This window comes from Cupressus sempervirens, chromosome 11 (genome assembly GCF_028749045.1).
Source record: "Cupressus sempervirens isolate cs-2001-9-10 chromosome 11, ASM2874904v1, whole genome shotgun sequence".
NCBI lineage: Eukaryota > Viridiplantae > Streptophyta > Pinopsida > Cupressales > Cupressaceae > Cupressus > Cupressus sempervirens.
Window position 1 is genome coordinate 90,731,841 of NC_143128.1, and position 18,682 is coordinate 90,750,522.

Below are 18,682 nucleotides of genomic sequence, written 5' to 3' on the forward strand. Positions count from 1 at the left end.
AGTCAACTCAAAAGAAAAAAAACACTGAACAAACTTCATAGTCATTTCAAATTGCATATCTAATATCAATATCTAAAACATAGCATCTCAAACATGAATTTAACCTTCTTGTAAATGGGTTGAACACAATTCCATCTCTTCTAAAAGATTCAACTAATTTACTAGTACTTACTTTTCAAAAACTCTCTCTGAAAGCTACCTCCGAAAAACATCACATAACTCGATCATGTCTTCACATATCTTTCTACATAATTGATGGTGGCATCTATAGACATATCTAAATATCTTTTTAAGTCACAAAACCCAACTCATAATACTCTAACTATGTCAAACATATCTTTCTCTACAACTCTAGTAATCTTCACTAAATAAAGTATTTTTTGACATTAATGAAAAATTCTATCATAAATACAGCACATAAGCACTTAATCATGTCTCCAATAATTCTAACATACTCCCCCATAGGTTACATTCAATCCATCCATAAAGTAAAGATCCTCAGTGTTGGTCTTTCCATCAAGAGTAACATATCCTTTTCATTTTTGTGACATGTTGCATTATTTCTAGTTTTAACTATTCCTCCATAATAATTATTGAATTCAACAAATTTGTTCACATATCCATTCATATGATGAGACCAATCACTATCTATAGTCCAATTAGACTTTTTCTTCTCAATCTATGATACTAAGGCTTTTTCTTCTTTTGCTTCCTGTTTTATTTTTTTTTCAAGGATTTCTTCTTTAATAGAAACAAATCCTATCTCATCATCCTCATCATCACTATAATCTAGGAAATTGACCATCTTAAAACCAATTTCACACTTCACATTAACAAAGAAGCAATCCTTAGGTATCTGTGACTTGTAATGCTTTCTAAGCTTAAAATTATTTTCTCTCTTAGGACATTTAGAAGAATAATGGCCAAGTTTTTTATAGATCCAACAAACAAGATTTTTGTTACCTTTAGGTTATCTCTTCATAAGTAAGGAAAGTCCTTCATTAATATTATTATCTTCTTCTTCCTTTGTCAATTGACTACTACTAGTATAATCTCCAATTATAGTCACACTTATTTTCAATGTAGGTATGTTTCTTTGTATATTGAAAGCAATTTCCACGCTAGGAAACACTTCATTTTGTTTCGTCCATAATTTATATGACTAAAACCTTTGAAGAAGAGTCTCTTTTTTAAAGTTAGGTGTAAAAGGAATAATTTGTCCAATCATATGTTCTCACTAATGGTAAGCAGGTGTCAAAGTCTTCAAAATCTTCCACAGGGTGAATTAGTTATGTATTTAAAACAACTCTCAATATCTTTATTAATTTTAAAATAGGTAAATAAAAAAAATAAAAGGATAACCATCCATAATAACACTAGATATGTTGACTAGGGAAACCCTTGATTAGAGAGAAAACCTTGGTGGGAAGGATGCTGACAAGATAATGTAGTAATATAAAATTTCCTTCCAAAGGTTGGACTCTATTAGGATCCAATGAAATGCAATTAGTACATATGGGTCCCTATTAGGAGATTTTGAATCCTTTTTAGAAGATTCCAACCCTATTAGGAGTTGTGTTGACCTTGTAAGGAGTTGAAAGGAGGACAGTTAAACCCATTGTTCAAATAGCCTCAAATTGTCTTCACCAAACAATCTTTAAGATAATCAATCCAAGTTCTAAACTAACTAAACAACAACTTCTTTGATAATACAATTCCTTTGAAATTCATCGTACATCCTCAACATCAATCTCTACTCTAACAATAGCCAAATTTTTATCCAAGCTCACATAAACAATACAACAATCTAACTAATATAATTAAACTCTTTCCTCAAATATATTTGTAATAGTCATCTCAAAGGAAAAAAACATATGAACATACTTCATAAGTCAACTCAAATTGCATATTTGGTTTTCCATCTACAATATAGCATCTCGAACATGTCTCAAGCATGTCTCTAACATTCCTCTAACCACATTGAACATAATTCTATTTCATCTAAAAGATATAGCTAATTTACCAGTACCCTCTTTCTAGAAACTTTCTCTGAAAGTTGTCTCCGAAAATCATCGCATAACTCTGTCATGTCTTCATATCTCTTTCTACACAATTAGTTGTAGCATCTATAGACATGTATGAATATCTCCTTAAGTGCACAAAACCCAACTCATAATACTCCGATTGTGTCGAATGGATCTTCCTTTGAAACTCCAATAATCTTCATAGAATATAATATATGTTAACATCAATGATAAACATTGTCATGAATGCAACACATAAGCACTTAATCAAATCTCCAGTAATGCTAACATACTCTCCCATTGGAATATCATTAGAATTCATGCTAACAATTTTTTCATAGCACCTCAAGACAAGTGGGATTCTTTATACAATGGTAAATCTTACTAAAACCCTCACCATATAAGAGATCATTATTACCTTCATTACTTACCTTGTGAAGGACTTCTTCCTAGAAAAATGTACCCATTTGGAGCTAGGTGAAACTAAGGGTATAAGGTGTAATAATTTGTTCATCATGTTGAACTTTGGTGGTATTTTATCATTATGTTTATGATGTATAGCATGAATCTGGTTATTATGCATGACAATAATGATAGTTTTGTCTTTTCTATTTTTAAAGGTTTGCTACGTTCCTTTTTTTCTAGTGATGAGTGGTTGATTATATTTCTTTTTGGATGGTAAAAATTCTAACTTTTTATTTCTCGATGATTTCATTGTGTTGACAATGTTCTACTATTGGTGACTCTTTGGGGTGGATGTAGAGAGGAAATACCCAGTGTTTTTTGTACTATTTTATAAAAAATATAATAAATAATTGTATATTAATAATCTATTGATAATGAAATATAATTAAAAATGAATATTAATATAGAAAATAAATATAACATACTAAATATTAAAATTCTATTAATTTAATAAATAAGAAAAAAAATTCTATAATACGTCAAAATAATGGAAATAAAAAAATTATCTATAATTTTTTTTATGATAAAAAAAATTTAAACCATTAAGACTTTAGAAAATAATTTTAAAACTTATAAAATAAAAAATATATTTTATCACATATTATTTCCAAAGCAATGTAATGTCTATGCACACCATCAATTCTCTATTTAAAAAAAAATTCTAATGGAAAATTTGAATGGTGCACTAGAAGTTTTATGGGGTCACATATGAAAGCAATATATATCATCTCCTATGCTAGAGATGGCTCCATTAGAATTAGAAACTAAAATGACAACATCACCAAGACATTCATTAGAGTGGAATACTTTTTAAAAACAAGAACTCTTGTAGAACTAAACTCTTTCCCTACCATTTAAAAAAAAAACTTAGTGCATTATACCATTAGTTGTATACTTGTCTTGGCATCAAGCATATCAATACAAACTAATGTTAAAAATAAAAATTAAATAATTTTAAACTTAGAACTTAATTAATTTCCTTTAATTAAATGAAAATATAATATAAGAAAGAACTAATAATGTAAAATTTATTACCCTAATTTCTTTGAACTATATCAAATACATCTTGCAGAAACAAAAATCTCTTTAAAATGTTCTTTTATAAAAATAGCTATTGTAAAGACTATTACACAACTTTAGGATCAAGCCACACTAAATTTAAGAATGAAAACCATATCAAAATATAGTAATTATTTTTCTTATTAGATCTAAACCTTATTAAAGTGGCTTCCTTAATAGAACATTAATTAGGCAGGTCAATCAAAGTATAGAAAAATAATAATCAAACGATTTTTAAATCACATATTTAGGAAGTCTAGGAAGTCTTCTAACATTTTTAAATCACTACTCATGAAACATGGGCCGGTAAGTTTGACTCAAAATCACATAGTTAAATCATGATAGCAATATCACAATGATCACTTGTTTACCCTCTTGTTCGTCACAAATCTCAAAGCAGTGTACCAAGCTACCTAGAAGTTGAAACAAAAAACACACAAAAGAAAAAAAAAAATCTCGACATTTAACATATCAGCCAAGATAAATTCTAGAGTAATTATGGGATGCTCCTAAAAGGTTATGTATGTAGCCTCGTCTTTTAAAGGAGAGCTTATATAGGTTTGTTTAATCAACCTATATTTTCCCTATAACTTTTTTTATAACTTAAGTTTTGTCAAGAATCTAATATTTCTATAACTTCATGTTTTTATGTTTATTTAGATTTATTAGCTTTTAAATAAACATATGTAAATTCAATTATTATACACACACACACACACACACACACACACACACACACATATGTATACCTTAAAATTACTTAATTGCATATTATATTTGAAAAATTAATAGAATTAGAATTAATTAAAGAAATAAATATATGATCTATTTTTTAAACATATTAAAAAATAAAACTTAGAAAGTAATCATATTTAGTAAAAACTTATTATATATAAAAATTTAAAAATAAAATAAAATCTAATATAATATTTTTTCTGTCAAAATAAGATAAAAAATAATAAGAAATATTTACAAGCTTAAAAAATTAATAAATTAAAGAACACATTCTTGGGGGATCTTCAACCTTAGAATATTTGATGTCTATTTTGGAAAAAAATTAAATGTGACAGTCTCATGACTAATAAACTAGCTTATATACATTTTATATATATACAAAAAGCTGAGAGATATCCTTTGAGGTGCCTATTGCACTGAGTTCGATTATGAAAATAGGTGCCTCAAGAAGGATATCTCTTGGCTTTTTGTATATATATAAAAAATATATAAGCTAGTAGCAGTCGCGGAACAAAATTAAAGACATTATCATAGGAATATATAATATTTTATGGTACATTATATATTTTATATGTATGTTATATATTTTATGTGTTTACCTCAAAAAATGTTTAATGTAATAGATTCCCTTTGAAACAAAATGTGTTACCACTTATATGATAATTAGTACAATCAAAATATATATATTTTATTCAAACAATTAGAATTAAAATTAGAGTTTCATTTTGCATTAGTGGTAGCATAAATTTGTATTGTTAAGGTTAGATTATAATTTGAAATAGAGAAAAGGTCATAGTAGGGCTTATATATATATAATTTTTTAATAAATTATTAAATGAAAACATATCTCTCACACTCATGTCTCTTTATCCCTCATCCTCTTACTCTATGTATACCTCATGTCTTACCCTCATCCCTTGTATCACTCTCTCACATTCTCCCTCCTATGATTACCCATCTCTCTACACTACTCTTCCTCTCCTCATCACCATATCCACCACTTTTTGCCTCAATTGTTCTCTTTTTTATATTTAACTCTCCTCTCTCTACTTCTCCTTCTAGATTTATTCAATCTCCCCCCCTTACCATTTCTTCCACAATATGACCATCTCTCCCTCCCTCCCTCCCTCCCTCCATGGACACCTATTACATGTCATAATTATTCTCTTTATCTCTCTACCTCATCACCATCTATTCCCTCTAGTTACCATCACTCTCTCTCTCTCTCTCTCTCTCTCTCTCTCTCTCTCTCTCTCTCTCTCTCACACACACACACACACACACACACACACACAAATTATATCCACTCAATTCCATAATTTATACCATATACCTTTTCATCTCTCTCTCTCTCTCTCTATGATAGTATCTTTACCACTAACCCTCTCTCTTAGTGTCTACTTCATGTCTCACCCTCATCTACTTATTTCATTTTCTCTAACATATATTTCCTATAATTACATCTCTGTCAATATCTCTCTTTGACACACACACACACCTCCCCTAATTAATCTCTTTCACTCTCTCCCCTGCCTCATCTCACTATTTCTTCCCCCTAGTTATGCTCTCTCTCTCTCTCTCTCTCTCTCTCTCTCTCTCTCTCTCTCTCTCTCTCTCACACACACACACACACACACACACACACACACACACCCTATCTTATGTCTCTTTATCTCTAAAGTTCTCTATCTATGTCTACCTCTTGTCTTCACCCTCTCCCCCTTATCTCGCTCTTTCTCTCTATCATGTTGTCTATTTCATGTCTCACCCTCGTCTACTTATTTCATTTTCTTTTACATATATTTCCCTATAATTACATCTCTCTCTCTCTCTCTCTCTCTCTCTCTCTCTCTCTCTCTCTCTCTCTCTCTCTCTCTCTCTCTCTCTCTCTCTCTCTCTCTCTCAAACACACACACACACACACACACACACACACACACACATGCATGCGCACACCCCCTGTCTTATGTCTCTTGATTTGTAAGGTTCTCTATCTATGTCGACCTCATTTCTTTCACCATCTCCCCCTTATCTCACTCTTTCTCTCTATCAAGTCACCTTGCGTTATTTATCACATATATCTCTCACCCTCTCTCTTCGTTTCTATTGCATTTCTCACCCCCATCCCCTTCTTTCATTTAATATCACATGTCCACTCTCTCTCTCTCTCTCTCTCTCTCTCTCTCTCTCTCTCTCTCTCTCTCTCTCTCTCTCTCTCTATTGTGGACCCAAGTTATCCTCTTTCTCTCCATATCTCATCTCTTCTCGGACTGCACTCTAGTTCCAGTCTCCGCATGGCCTTCCCTGAATCATAGGTTCTTCTACGCTATAGCCTTTCCTTTTCAAAGTCTCATCTTTCTCCAAGTCATGTTCCCCATAGAATTGGAGGACACCCCACCATATATAGATATTGGAGATATTCATCTCCCCATATATAGATAGGCAATCTTCATTCCTTCGATATCTCCCATACCATTCATTCCTATCTAGAGAGCTGGGGTGCCCATCTATTAAATAGGGGTGATGGCTACTGCTCGAATCACCTGCCCCAGTGTGTTGGCTCGATCGCCCATAGAATTGTAGGCCCGATCAAGAACCCAAGTCCCCATTGTTTCTATATCCACATGCCATAGAATAGAATAGTAGGGGCCACCCCTGCATGCAGGGGGAAGAATCTACTCCTCTCCGCGTTTGGATCCCTGGCTGGGTAGCGGACCCTACTATTAGTAGAGGTGCAGAGGCCCCTACAATTTATTTTTGATGGCACCCCAAAAAATGATAGAGGTACGGGGCCCAACTTCTAATTGCTTGAGTAGGGGGACTCTAGTATTATGTACATAATATAGGTAGTTGGCTGCAATAAAAAGTGGCCCTCTGCATGCACGCATGCACCGGAAAAATTATAGTTGCTCAAGCCATAGAATTGTAGGGCCACCCACCCTGACTATAGAATGGTAGGGCTATCCTCCATGTGTGGGGTTGCTTAGCCTTAGCCTTAGCGTCGGGGTAGGGATATGCTAGAAGGGGTATGCCAGCAGGGGGTATGCATGTGAGCAGGGGCCCTTTGAAGATATACCATATCTAGTCGTTGGAACTGCACGATTCCCAATTTTTTAGTTTAGGCACATGGCCCCAGTCACCCACAATTTAATAGGGCCCTCCATGATAGAAACTAGGGCTACCCGAAGCCATAGTAGGGCTCTCCCATCCTTCCAACCTTCCTTCCTATCTGGTGACTTGAAGTGAATGGGTGGGATTCGATCCAGCGAACAATTATTGGCTATCGTGCCCCTAAAATAAATTATTGTTTGCACGAAGACCCCTAAAATAAATTATTCGGCCCTCGGCCCATAGAATTTTAGGGTAGGGCACCCATAGCCCTACTATGGAACAAGGTAGGGAGATGACCATAGAATTTTAGGGCGAGTTATTATATATGTAACATGCCAACTATCCCCACGCGCCCACTTTCAAATTATTGTAGGGCCACCCTTAGATATCGTTATCGACCCTCGTTATAGTGCAAAAAGTATGCCTACTATTCTAAAGGGCCTGGCCCATACAATTTTAGGGGCTCGCGAAGGCTACTGTCGAAGATCGGTGAGAATGGGTGTGTTGATGATGCAATTTTGACTGAACGTGTGGAAACAACTTCTGCATCGTTATGGAGCAGATTTTAGATTGTATCTCCTTTGATCCGATACCTGGTGCGAAGTGGACAAAGCTATTGTGATGGATCAGCGTTTTGTTCTAAGAAAAAAAACCAATTACTGAGCTCAAAAGTGTAGGTTCTTATGGTGCTAGCAGACCAGAGAGACTTAGATGTTGACCACTGAGGGATGATAGATGACATACATCAGGTTTGCCATAAAGCAACTGTCGGGGACACTGCTGGAACTGCTCGAATTGACGATTAGTCAAAACCAGCGAGCGAAGTCTCATTCATTGCTCCACAAGCATCTGACACTTCGCTCTTATGGGTAAGGGTCGTTTCCCACTTAAGTCCACCCTCTCATTTGATTTGGTTGATGCGGTCGAGGAAGTAAAACACGCCTCGAGGAGAATAAAATGCTAGAAGGCAGTCAAGAGAAGTACTCTGCCCCTCTCTCTAGCCAGTACTATCACTACGAAGGTCTTGACCTAAACATCACGTAGTTTGGCCCCTTCTTATATTATTCGTCTTCCACCTGAGGCAATATTTTGACTAGTGGTGTTACGCTCACCTACCAATAAGCCGTTGTAATGTAGGCATATATTGTAATGTAAGGCGTAGTCTATTGAAAACCTCAACTGACGTGGGAGTTTCGTTCTCTAGTGGGCATTGTGGTGCATGCAGGGTAACATGCCCAATGCACCCTTACCATTTATATAAGCATCTCACTCTCTCTCTATCATGTCACCTTGAGTTATTTATCTCATATATCTCTCTCACCCCCCCCTCTCCTATACTTTCTTCTTCTCATCTCCATTTCCATCTCCATCTATTGTGGACCTAAGTTATTGTGGACCTAGTGTGTAGGATATTTTAGCCGAGAAACCCGATGGAGGAATGAAACTAATCCCTATGTGCTATTTGTGGAAAACTTGTTGTTCGTAACTTAATTATTTTGTGAGATGTATGAATGTACCTTTCCATGATCAGTAAATGTTAATGTTCGTAATTATGTTCTTATAGTGTCACTTGACACTCATGAATTGCATATACATTTTAGCATGCTAGTTAGGGTTATCTATGTAACCTTTGGACCTAAGTCGGACTAAGTTAGTGTCATTTTCGCTAAATTTTTTTTAATCAAGTTTAGTCACCCCTAATCCAGTTTAGTGTTTAATCTGTATTTTTCGAGTTGTTGAATGGTCCGAAATTTTTCTAGCATTTGTTCTGCCCCAAATCAATTCCTAAGGCCTTAAAACATGAAATCTTTATACCCAAGGGGTATGGGTATGGGTATGGGTTGGGGGTGTTTTCCAGCCCCTAAGCCCCTTTTATTGACTTTTGAGGTCACTCAAAAAGATTTTTTTTGTCTTTGTGCAAAAATTGAAAGTGGTTACCATGAGTTGCATAACCTCAACTCCACTTAGTGGTTAAACTTAGGATTGGTCGAGTTAGAAACTTCTAGATTTTTAGGTGAGTGGGGGGAGTTATTGCCCTTTTTGGTGGTTGAGTTTGGATATTATTTAGAGGCCCTTTTTGGAGTAGTTTTGGTGGTTACCCAATCTCTACATTTAGAGGGAAGTCTTGGAAGATTGAAGGCAAGGAAGGAAAAGTTCTTCTCAAAATTGTTCATTTACCATAACCTCTTTGTGAAGGTAGGAGTTCTTCATCTCTTTGTTCAGATTGTTCATGATTTTTTCATGCTTATGCTATTGGGATTGTTTATTGTATGCTTGTATGTATGTTGGGTATGTTGGGAACTACTGAAACTTTCTTGAATGCTTTTCTTTCATGTTTTTGTTTGAATTTCGAAGTTTTCTTGTATGGGTGTTTTGGCATTACTCACCCTTGGATAGGGCAGAAGTGGCCAATTTCGGGAAAGGTCTTTTTAGTTGGACTCCAAAAGTGTAGAGTCTCTTCTCAGGAAAAGAAGAGGGAGAGAGGGTAGGGTGTTATGGGCCCCTACCTATCAACATAGACCACATATGAGTTTTGGCATGTAAGAATGGAAGAATGGAAGTTCTTGAGTTATGGCCCCGATTGGGCACCTAGTTTGGTGTTGTGTCTGACATCTCCTATTGTAAAAATCCACCTTTCCCTATTTTTGATTCATTTTTGAATCCTATTGTGAAAACCTAGTATGAATACGAATGTTCGATTTTGTCTCCTTGTTATGCTGGTTTGTCACCTGGTCAGATTCTGGTCCCTCCACAATCTCAGCAATGTATTGCAGAAAATGATATGGATCCCTTACTAAGGGACATGAAAGAAATTTATTTGATTGTTGTAATTTCAGAATTGGAATCCTATGAAAATTTTATTTTAATAACTTTGTTGTAATGGCAACGACACCAGGTTTTCTTCCTGTTTCTTTCCCAACTAAGCCTTTGAATCAGGTTGCCAATAAAATAGTGATTGAGTATTATTGCTTCCCATGAGTTTTCTTTGTAATTTTTTGATTATATGGATCCACATCATAAATAAGATGAAATGATGATGTTCAATTAAGAAAAATTCAAGTTTCATATATGTTGAAAACAAAAATTATGATTATGAATGTAGGTTCAGTTTTCGTGATTATTGGAAACAAAACAATTCTTGCATTGTTGTTAAAATGGATCATTCAAACTTTTGGTATATTTAGTTTGTAACTAGTCCTATTAGATTGATTTTTAAAAAAAGGAAAAAAAAAAAAAATAACCCCTCTTGGTAATATATAAACTTGAAAATCTATACTTAGCATAAATAAAGACCTTCAAAAAAATATATATCTATCCTAGAGCCAAAAATGTCTCTGGATTTTGTATGGAGAAATGATTTATCCTTTTTTTTTTTCAATAGAGAATCTTTAAAGATTCTCCTAACTATGCTTCTTTGAATAAAATGAATAAACTAAAATTTGAAATATATATATATATATATATATATATATATATATATAAGGTAATTCAAAATATATTTTCCAAAAATCCCTTTACTTCTTACCTTTCCACTCACCAAGAAAACTTTTAAACTTAAAGTCTCCCCCTCCTTCCAAGGCTTTGATTGGAAAAGTGTCATCATGATGAGATGACATCACCCTGCCATATCTCTCATTTTGGTCGTTGCATGTGTTTGAGGAAAGTGGCTGCTTAAAGTTGCATTAAGTCAAACCTTCACATTCACCAATTTCCATTGGAAGGAGGCGCTAGTGTTTTGTTATGTTTTGTAGACTACATTTAGTTTAATGCAAAACTGTCCCCTTGTCCTTGGATCACCACCTCACACATCATTGGTTAGCGCATGGTCATTTTGGGTAGGGTGCCATTGGGAAGCGCTTAGGAAGTGCTTGGTCAGCACATGAGGAGGGGACAACCCTTGGATTGAGTGCCCATGTGGGTGATTGGTGTGTGAGCGCTTGGGAAGCACTAAGGAGAGTGGGGTGGGAGAAATTTTAGTGAAGGGGTTTGGGGTACTTGTCTTATGCATGGTTAGAACAGGGGTTAAGTTTAGTGGTTAGTTGGGAGATGGGTTAGGTTAGGGAGGGTTAGTATTAAAGTAGGAAGTGGTGGGTAGCTAGTTTAAGTAATTGTTTAAGTTAAATGTTAGGAGTTTTAGATGTTTCAGGGCGTTAGCTTAATAAATTAAGTTAATAATTTTTGCTTTTAGTTAGGAGTTAATGGCAGAATTTGTTAAGTTAGGATTTATTTAGTTTTGTTTTAGTCAAGTTTTATGTTAGTAGTTTAATTTATATTTTTTTTAATGTTGGTTAATTTTTATATTTTTTACATGTTAATATTTATTATTGTTTTGTGTTTGTAGTTAGTATCATCTTATTAATAGAATTTATTTTATTATTGAGTTAGTAATAGTTGTATTAGTAGAATGTGTTAATTTCTAGTTTTAGTTAATTATTAATAGTTAACTTAAGTTTAAAATATTATTGTTTTATATTATTTAATCACTTCCAATTTATTTATGTGATAAGTACAAAGTAATTTAAACTAATGTTAGAATTGAAATTTATGTTTTGGTTAACTACATTGATTATTTAATAATAATTAAGAGCTTTGTTAAGTAAATAAATTTATATGTTTCCTTAATATTAGTTAGTAATTATTATAAATTTAAAATGCTTAGTAAATTTAGTCAATAGAAAGTTAAATAGTTTAAAAGTTATGTAAGTTACTTAGTTTAGTTTTAGTTTATAAATATTAATTAGTTTTGATTAGATTAGTAAATTTTTTGGTTAAATGAAATAATGAAATCAAAATTTGATATGAATATTATGACGAATATTTACTATAGAAATGGATTACTTCTCATGATGTTAAACTTTTGATGAACGTAGTAAATCTGTTGTTGCAATTCAACTCTTAAACCTTAGTGAACTTTATTATTATTAAAATTATTATTAAAAAATGAATTGGTGTGTGTTTTTCCCCTTGAAATTTGGGCATGACAATGACAATCTAAAAAAGATAAGCAGCGAGATTTCTAAAGTCTATTATGCAAAAATATTCTTCTAACACAAGATTTTATTTCTGTGTAATGGAGCTATTTTTGGCTTTTCAAGGAAATGGAAGCAGAATGAGGAGCAGTAGCGGGGGAAGAATAATGATAATTGAAACCACCATAAATCAGGGGATTGACATTTAACAAATGATTGGTGTGATGAGTGTAGGAGAGTTATAGTGAAGTGGACATAGCAGCCAGAGTTGGGTAGCAAAATGCATACCTCACTAGACTATTATACTACAGACATGGAGCTTGCAGGGAGATGCAATAGTTTTGTGAAAGCCATGTCATATGAGTTGAAGCCATGGCCTTCGATCTAGTCCTCTCCTCTTGTTCCACAAATGGAAGGTTTAAACAAAAAAGAAACTTGCACAAAATTTCACCTCCGGCCTCTCATATTCCTCCAACAAGTTTTCTAGATCCTTGTTGGATTTGATCAAAACTAGTGTGTTAGAATCCTTGGTCAACAATTGGAACTTTTAGGCGATGCTTGAACCAAGGATCTCAGTCATTTTCGTTACAAGATCTGCGAAAGAAAATGGATCAGCCTAAAACATCATAGAGATACCATAGGTTGTAAAGCTCACATAAATTCATACAAATTTCACTCATCCAAACCTGCAAAGTTAATGCTTTGATCAAATACTTTGGTCTCCCCTCTGACGTGCCAGTGCTTCCCATCAACGAGACAAGGAAGAGTCTACCTACCATAGCTGTAGACAAATGATCTCCATCAAAGAGAGTGGTAGATGAGGAAATGAAATATTTGCCCAACTCGTAAATTAAATTTGTTGTAGAGCTGAATAATACTCTTCACTTATCATTTTTCAGAGGTAGTGGCCATGAATAAACTTAATCTAGTACAACATTCACTCTCCTTCTCCACTCTCATTAAATATTAATGAAAATTGAAATATTAATGAAAATCACAAAGTGCGGCAGTTATTGTTTGCAGAAAATGACTCTTTAATATTTGTGCATTATTATCAATTTTTTGTGGTGAATAGATTTAAAAAGAATTATTAACTATCTGACTCTTAAATGAACGTCAATTTTTTTAAAATTGTCAAAATGTTTACAACCATGAATGCTTCCATTGTAGAAGTCTCTCATTCATTAGATTAGAATACTTTTTAAATTAAATTAATTTTGATATTTAATTTTTTTGAGAATTTTTTTGGCTCAATCTCAAAGAAAGAATACTTTGAGATAAAATTTTATGGAGAAATATGGAAGAAAAACATCCTTTTTAAACTACTTTTAACAAGTGATGGAACTAGATTATTTTTAGAAGAATGCTTTAGGATAAGACTTTATATAGAAATATATAGAACATCATATTCATAAATGTTTAAATAAGCATTAAAAATTATAGTGAACAATAATAAAAAGAAATTGACATTTCTGATTAACAGCAATCTTGTTCTTTTTATTTTTTTATACACCTTTTACTTTTATTTTTCATAGCAGCCTTATCCTCAAAATTTAATAATAACATAATTTGATATTACCTTGTTATACTTTTTTTACAATATAGTACAATTTGTTATTATCTCTTAACACTAGTATGCTGCAGAACAATATGGTATTTATCTGTTAATCCAATTATATCCCAATAAAATGAAAGGAGACAATATCTCAATCATGACAAGCTTAATTCTCCTCCACTTAGTATCGCCACAAAATATGAATTTTCCAGTCATCAAATTCATTGAAAGCGTGACCAAACTGTCTCCACTTCAAAAAATTAGCTATAGAATTAACCTCAAAAAATATCAGTATAATTAATTATTTTCCTTCAATCTGCCATATACCTCATCATTTCCTAAAGTTAAAGTTAGCATTCTAGGACAAACTTGTTTACCATCATGGGTAAACTAGTTTTAATACATGCTACAGAAGTAATGGAAGAACGTAACACAAAAGTAAACGTAACACAATGCTTCAACAAACCAAATTTCTTAGCACAATGATTAGAATGCTGTACACAGGGGCAATGTTGAATGTATAGGGTTCTGCCCAAAGTAAGGATAGGCAGTTGCATTGAATCTGCTCTTTGTATGTTTAGATATTCTTATTTGTGAAATTACAGCACACAGAACATCTACAAGATCTACATTTGTTTCTTGCATTTCAAAATCTCTCTCTGAAAGTGATAACAGAGCATGATCAACTGCATCAACAAGTGAAGACTGTAGATTCCTACATATGCAATTCTTTTCTGGGCTTGAATTATCTGTCTCAAGCTTTCTCTTTGCCTTGTATGGAGACATCAACTTTGAATCCGTAAAGAGCTCCATATCAGATTTTGTATAATACAAAATCCACGGATGGTCTGTAAAAGGAGACAATTGTATAAGAAACCTCTACAACAAATTGTTCAAATTTATAGTATAAACTGTGAACCTATATAAATAAACATAAATTGTGAACCTATATAAATAAACATACTCAAAACTTCATCTAGAGAGATTCTCTTGTCAACATCCCTTGACAGCATCCTTGACAGGAAATCCTTGGCCGGTTTAGAAATGGACTTCCACTTTTCAATGTGGAAATCCAACCACACATTTTTTATTTCCTCAAAAATTGCCTCTACAGAAGCCCCAGAAAATGGTAAGCTACCAATTAAGAGTCCATGGAGGAGGACTCCAGCAGCCCATACATCCACCTTTTCAGTATATTTCCCCGCTAAAACTTCAGGGGCAACATACGCTGGACTGCCCACCAATCCTGATAAACTTTGCCCTGTTTTCAAAATAAACAAGATGTCAATAATCTTGCTAATTAACTTATTTCAATGAACACACAATCTGAATCCAAAAGAAGAAAAAAAATTAGTACAATGAATTGTGGAAACACATGATTATTTCAAAGAGTTCGGATTTCATGAAAAGATAAGACCTGGAATTTATGAAATTTTGAATCCCATACCATTTGAAACATGCAAAGATAGGCCAAAATCAGCTAGCTTCAACTGTCCATCATCGGTGAAAAGAATATTCTCAGGTTTTATATCCCTGTGAATAACTCCCATCTCATGACAATGCTGAATGGTGCTAACCAACTGTTTGATTAACTCTGCAGCTTCCCTCTCCGAAAAATGTCTTTTTTTCATGCAATCAACCAATCGCCCCCCAGAGCAAATCTCCATTACAAGATGCAAACAATTTTCATCTTCGTACACTGAATGGAGTGTTACAATGTTAGGGTGTCCAGATAAGTGTTGCATGATTTCCACTTCCTTGTGTGTATTTTGTGCACAACTTTTGGGCAGAGTCTTACATGCCACGTCTTCTCCTGTGACCCTGTTCTTGCACAAGGTTACCACTCCGTATTTCCCTCTGCCCAAAATTGGGCCCATGATATAGTCAGATTCTATTTTGCGGTCTCTAATGATTTGTGTGGTTTCCTCTATGCAACCACATTTTCTCTTAATGCCTCTTGGAGTTGTATCAGTCAAGCAGATCCCCCTTCTTGGAGTATAAAGAGTTGCAACTGGTGCTGGATGATTGTGAGAAAAGCTCAATTGTTCTAGTGAAGATGGAGAGGCGGAGGATGAGGTTGATGCACCATCATCACATGAGCAGATCACCTGCTGTGATTCAATCCTATGTAGATCTGTGTTGTTCATCCTCCTCTTCTTTACAGGAGTCATGCTTACCTTACAATTCCTGTCAGAAAGTCACAAAGAATGATGAGTTTCAATCTTGTATAGAGTATTAATTCGAAGCTAGTATGGATATCATTTGGCATGCTTCAATCCGCTCAAAAACATCCCCTTCAAATCCGCGCAGGACAGCGTCTTTCTTGATCTAAACAGACTAAGAATTCTTGAGAAACGGTTCAAAACCAAAACTCAAATCCCCGAATTTCTTGCTTTCATACGAAAGATCAAGGAAAATACTATTTAGAAAGCGCATAAACCAAAATAAATATCTAATTAAACGAAAGAAAGCGATTAACCTGTGTTTCAGCTTCAATCTGCTATGGAGATAATTAGGAGAGAAAACAAAACACTTCAACCCTCGCTTTCTCTTGTATTTCAAAATTCTCTGCAATTACAATACCAAATGAAGCTAACAATCGTTTCGCAATCCCTCAATTATTAGCGCAGTGAAAACTCAAGAGAATTCGCATGCAATTGTTGAACTTCTGTTACGGGGAAAGTTTTGTTGAACTTCTGTTCCTTTTGGAAAGATTCGTTACTTTTGGAAGAATTTCTAGAGGCGGGAGAAAGAAAGCTTCAAAATGGATGTTTACTTGTCAAGCCGTTTAATATGATGCCTTTTTAAAACACGTTGATGTTTTATGATGCAATTACAACGCCTAATTCAACTGCCACGTCCTCAGCTCATTGGCGTTGGCTGCCCGCGCCCTTCAATAATGGTGTTTACAAACAGCACTTAATGAATATTTCATTTGAAAAATAAATAATTCAATAATAAAAATCAAAATGAAGTGAAAGGTAGGATGAAGTCGTTTTTTAACACCCTAATGGAAATTTTCACATTCAAAACTATCACAAAACACACGTCAGGCGGCAGAGCTCATCACGAGCTGAGATAGGAGTAATTATTTTAGATAACACTGATTATTTAGCCTTTCAAATTATGAAGTAATTATAGAAGAGTAAATTAATGGGAGAATCATTAATATTCTACAGCTTTTTTGTTTCGTTACCATTTGAGGACGACATGAAAACATTAATTTTTATTATTTTTAAAGTTTTGATAGTTCTTATATTTTAATATAATATATAAATAAATAATTTTATAATTTATAACAAGATAATTTTAACAATATTATTATGAAAAATATAAAATGAAATAAGTTGTATAGCAATTATAAGCATTAAGTTGTACTTTACATGTTACTAATGTTTATATTTCTAAGATTAGTATTTTTAAATGCTATTTCTAAAATTTAGATGCACTCTTTCCAACAAAACGCTTTCTAATAGCTACTTCTTTTTACTTTCCATTTCAAATTATTCTAAAAAGAAATTGAGTTTCAAGTTCTAAACAGTTTATTTATTTATTTTTATTGGAAGAAGAATTAAGTCCCAACATTGGTGTCACAATATTTTATATAAAAAATACAATTGAAATCTTAAGACATGTTTGTATAAGTGTTGTATTAATCTCTAACCCTAATACAATTACGACACTCTCTTATAACCATAATGCCATAGTTAGGTTTAGAGTTTTGGCTACAATCTTATTTAGGAGTAGAGTTTATTGTTTGGGTTATGATAGGGTTAGAGTTAGGGTTGGGATTAGGCTTGATAATAAGGTTTAGGGTTAGGGTTACAATTATGGTTATGTAAGGGGTTACATATTGGCTAGTATTATGGTAAGAGCTATGATTTTGATTAGGATTAGGGTTAATGTCAAGATTGGGAATATAGTTTATTTTATGGTTAAAAGTTACAATTTTTATTTTGATTAGGGTTGGGATAATGGTTTAGGTCACGCTGAGGGTTAGCGTTGTGTTTACAATTTGGGTTATTGTTCACTATTTTAGCCCACATTTAGCCCAGAAGTGATATCTGATCTGAGAAATCTTTAGTGGTTTGGATTCATTGTAAAGGGATAACATGATTTTTTGAGTTGGCTCTTGTGGGTCCACGATTAGCAGAGTTATGTCAATGTTGATTCGTCCATGTGCGTCATCTCAGCTTCTGTTGATCTGCTGGTGACAGAGTTTTTTTGTCCATGATTGGTCCATGTACTTCCATGTTAGTAGTTTGCTAGGTCCAGGGTTTTATACGCATGCAAATGAGATCAACGGTTGTCATGTCTTTGTGTTTAGCTCAGTGGAGTTTCAAAAAAACATGAGATGTTGCCACACATCTTCATTCTAGCATTTCTTCATGTTGTAGTGCTTCTTCAATGCTCCAGAACATGAAATGCATCATGTGTCTTTGGGTGGTCATGTCCCATCTCCGACATTTAAGTCAACCAAATATGCACATGCACAAATCAACAACGAAGATTCAACGAAAGATTAAAAGATTGTGGTCAGTTCTATCAAACATCAAAACACATTGACAACTCCCATGTTGTGTGATATCTGCTCATCATCATGAGAACATAGGATGCTGCCATGTGTATTCATTCTGACATTTCTGTAGACACTTAAAATTGTCCTAAACACTATATTAATTCATTTAATATTGCCCTTGACATTATAATTAATTATTTATTAATTAATCATACTGATCATATTCGTCTACTGATTTAATTAA

The 18,682-nt window shown here is 33.6% G+C and overlaps 1 protein-coding gene across 1 annotated transcript; it reads right to left on the reverse strand.

Moving 5' to 3' along the window:
• Positions 1-14,405: 14,405 nt before the first annotated feature.
• Positions 14,406-16,090, reverse strand: LOC149528375 (serine/threonine-protein kinase PEPKR2-like). Its single transcript, XM_089810617.1, has 3 exons — positions 15,367-16,090; positions 14,884-15,180; positions 14,406-14,767 (listed from the first exon to the last, which is right to left on the reverse strand). Exons 1-3 carry the CDS (start codon positions 16,088-16,090, stop codon positions 14,406-14,408), a joined length of 1,383 nt encoding a protein of 460 aa, XP_089666743.1.
• Between the last annotated feature and the right edge of the window lie 2,592 nt (positions 16,091-18,682).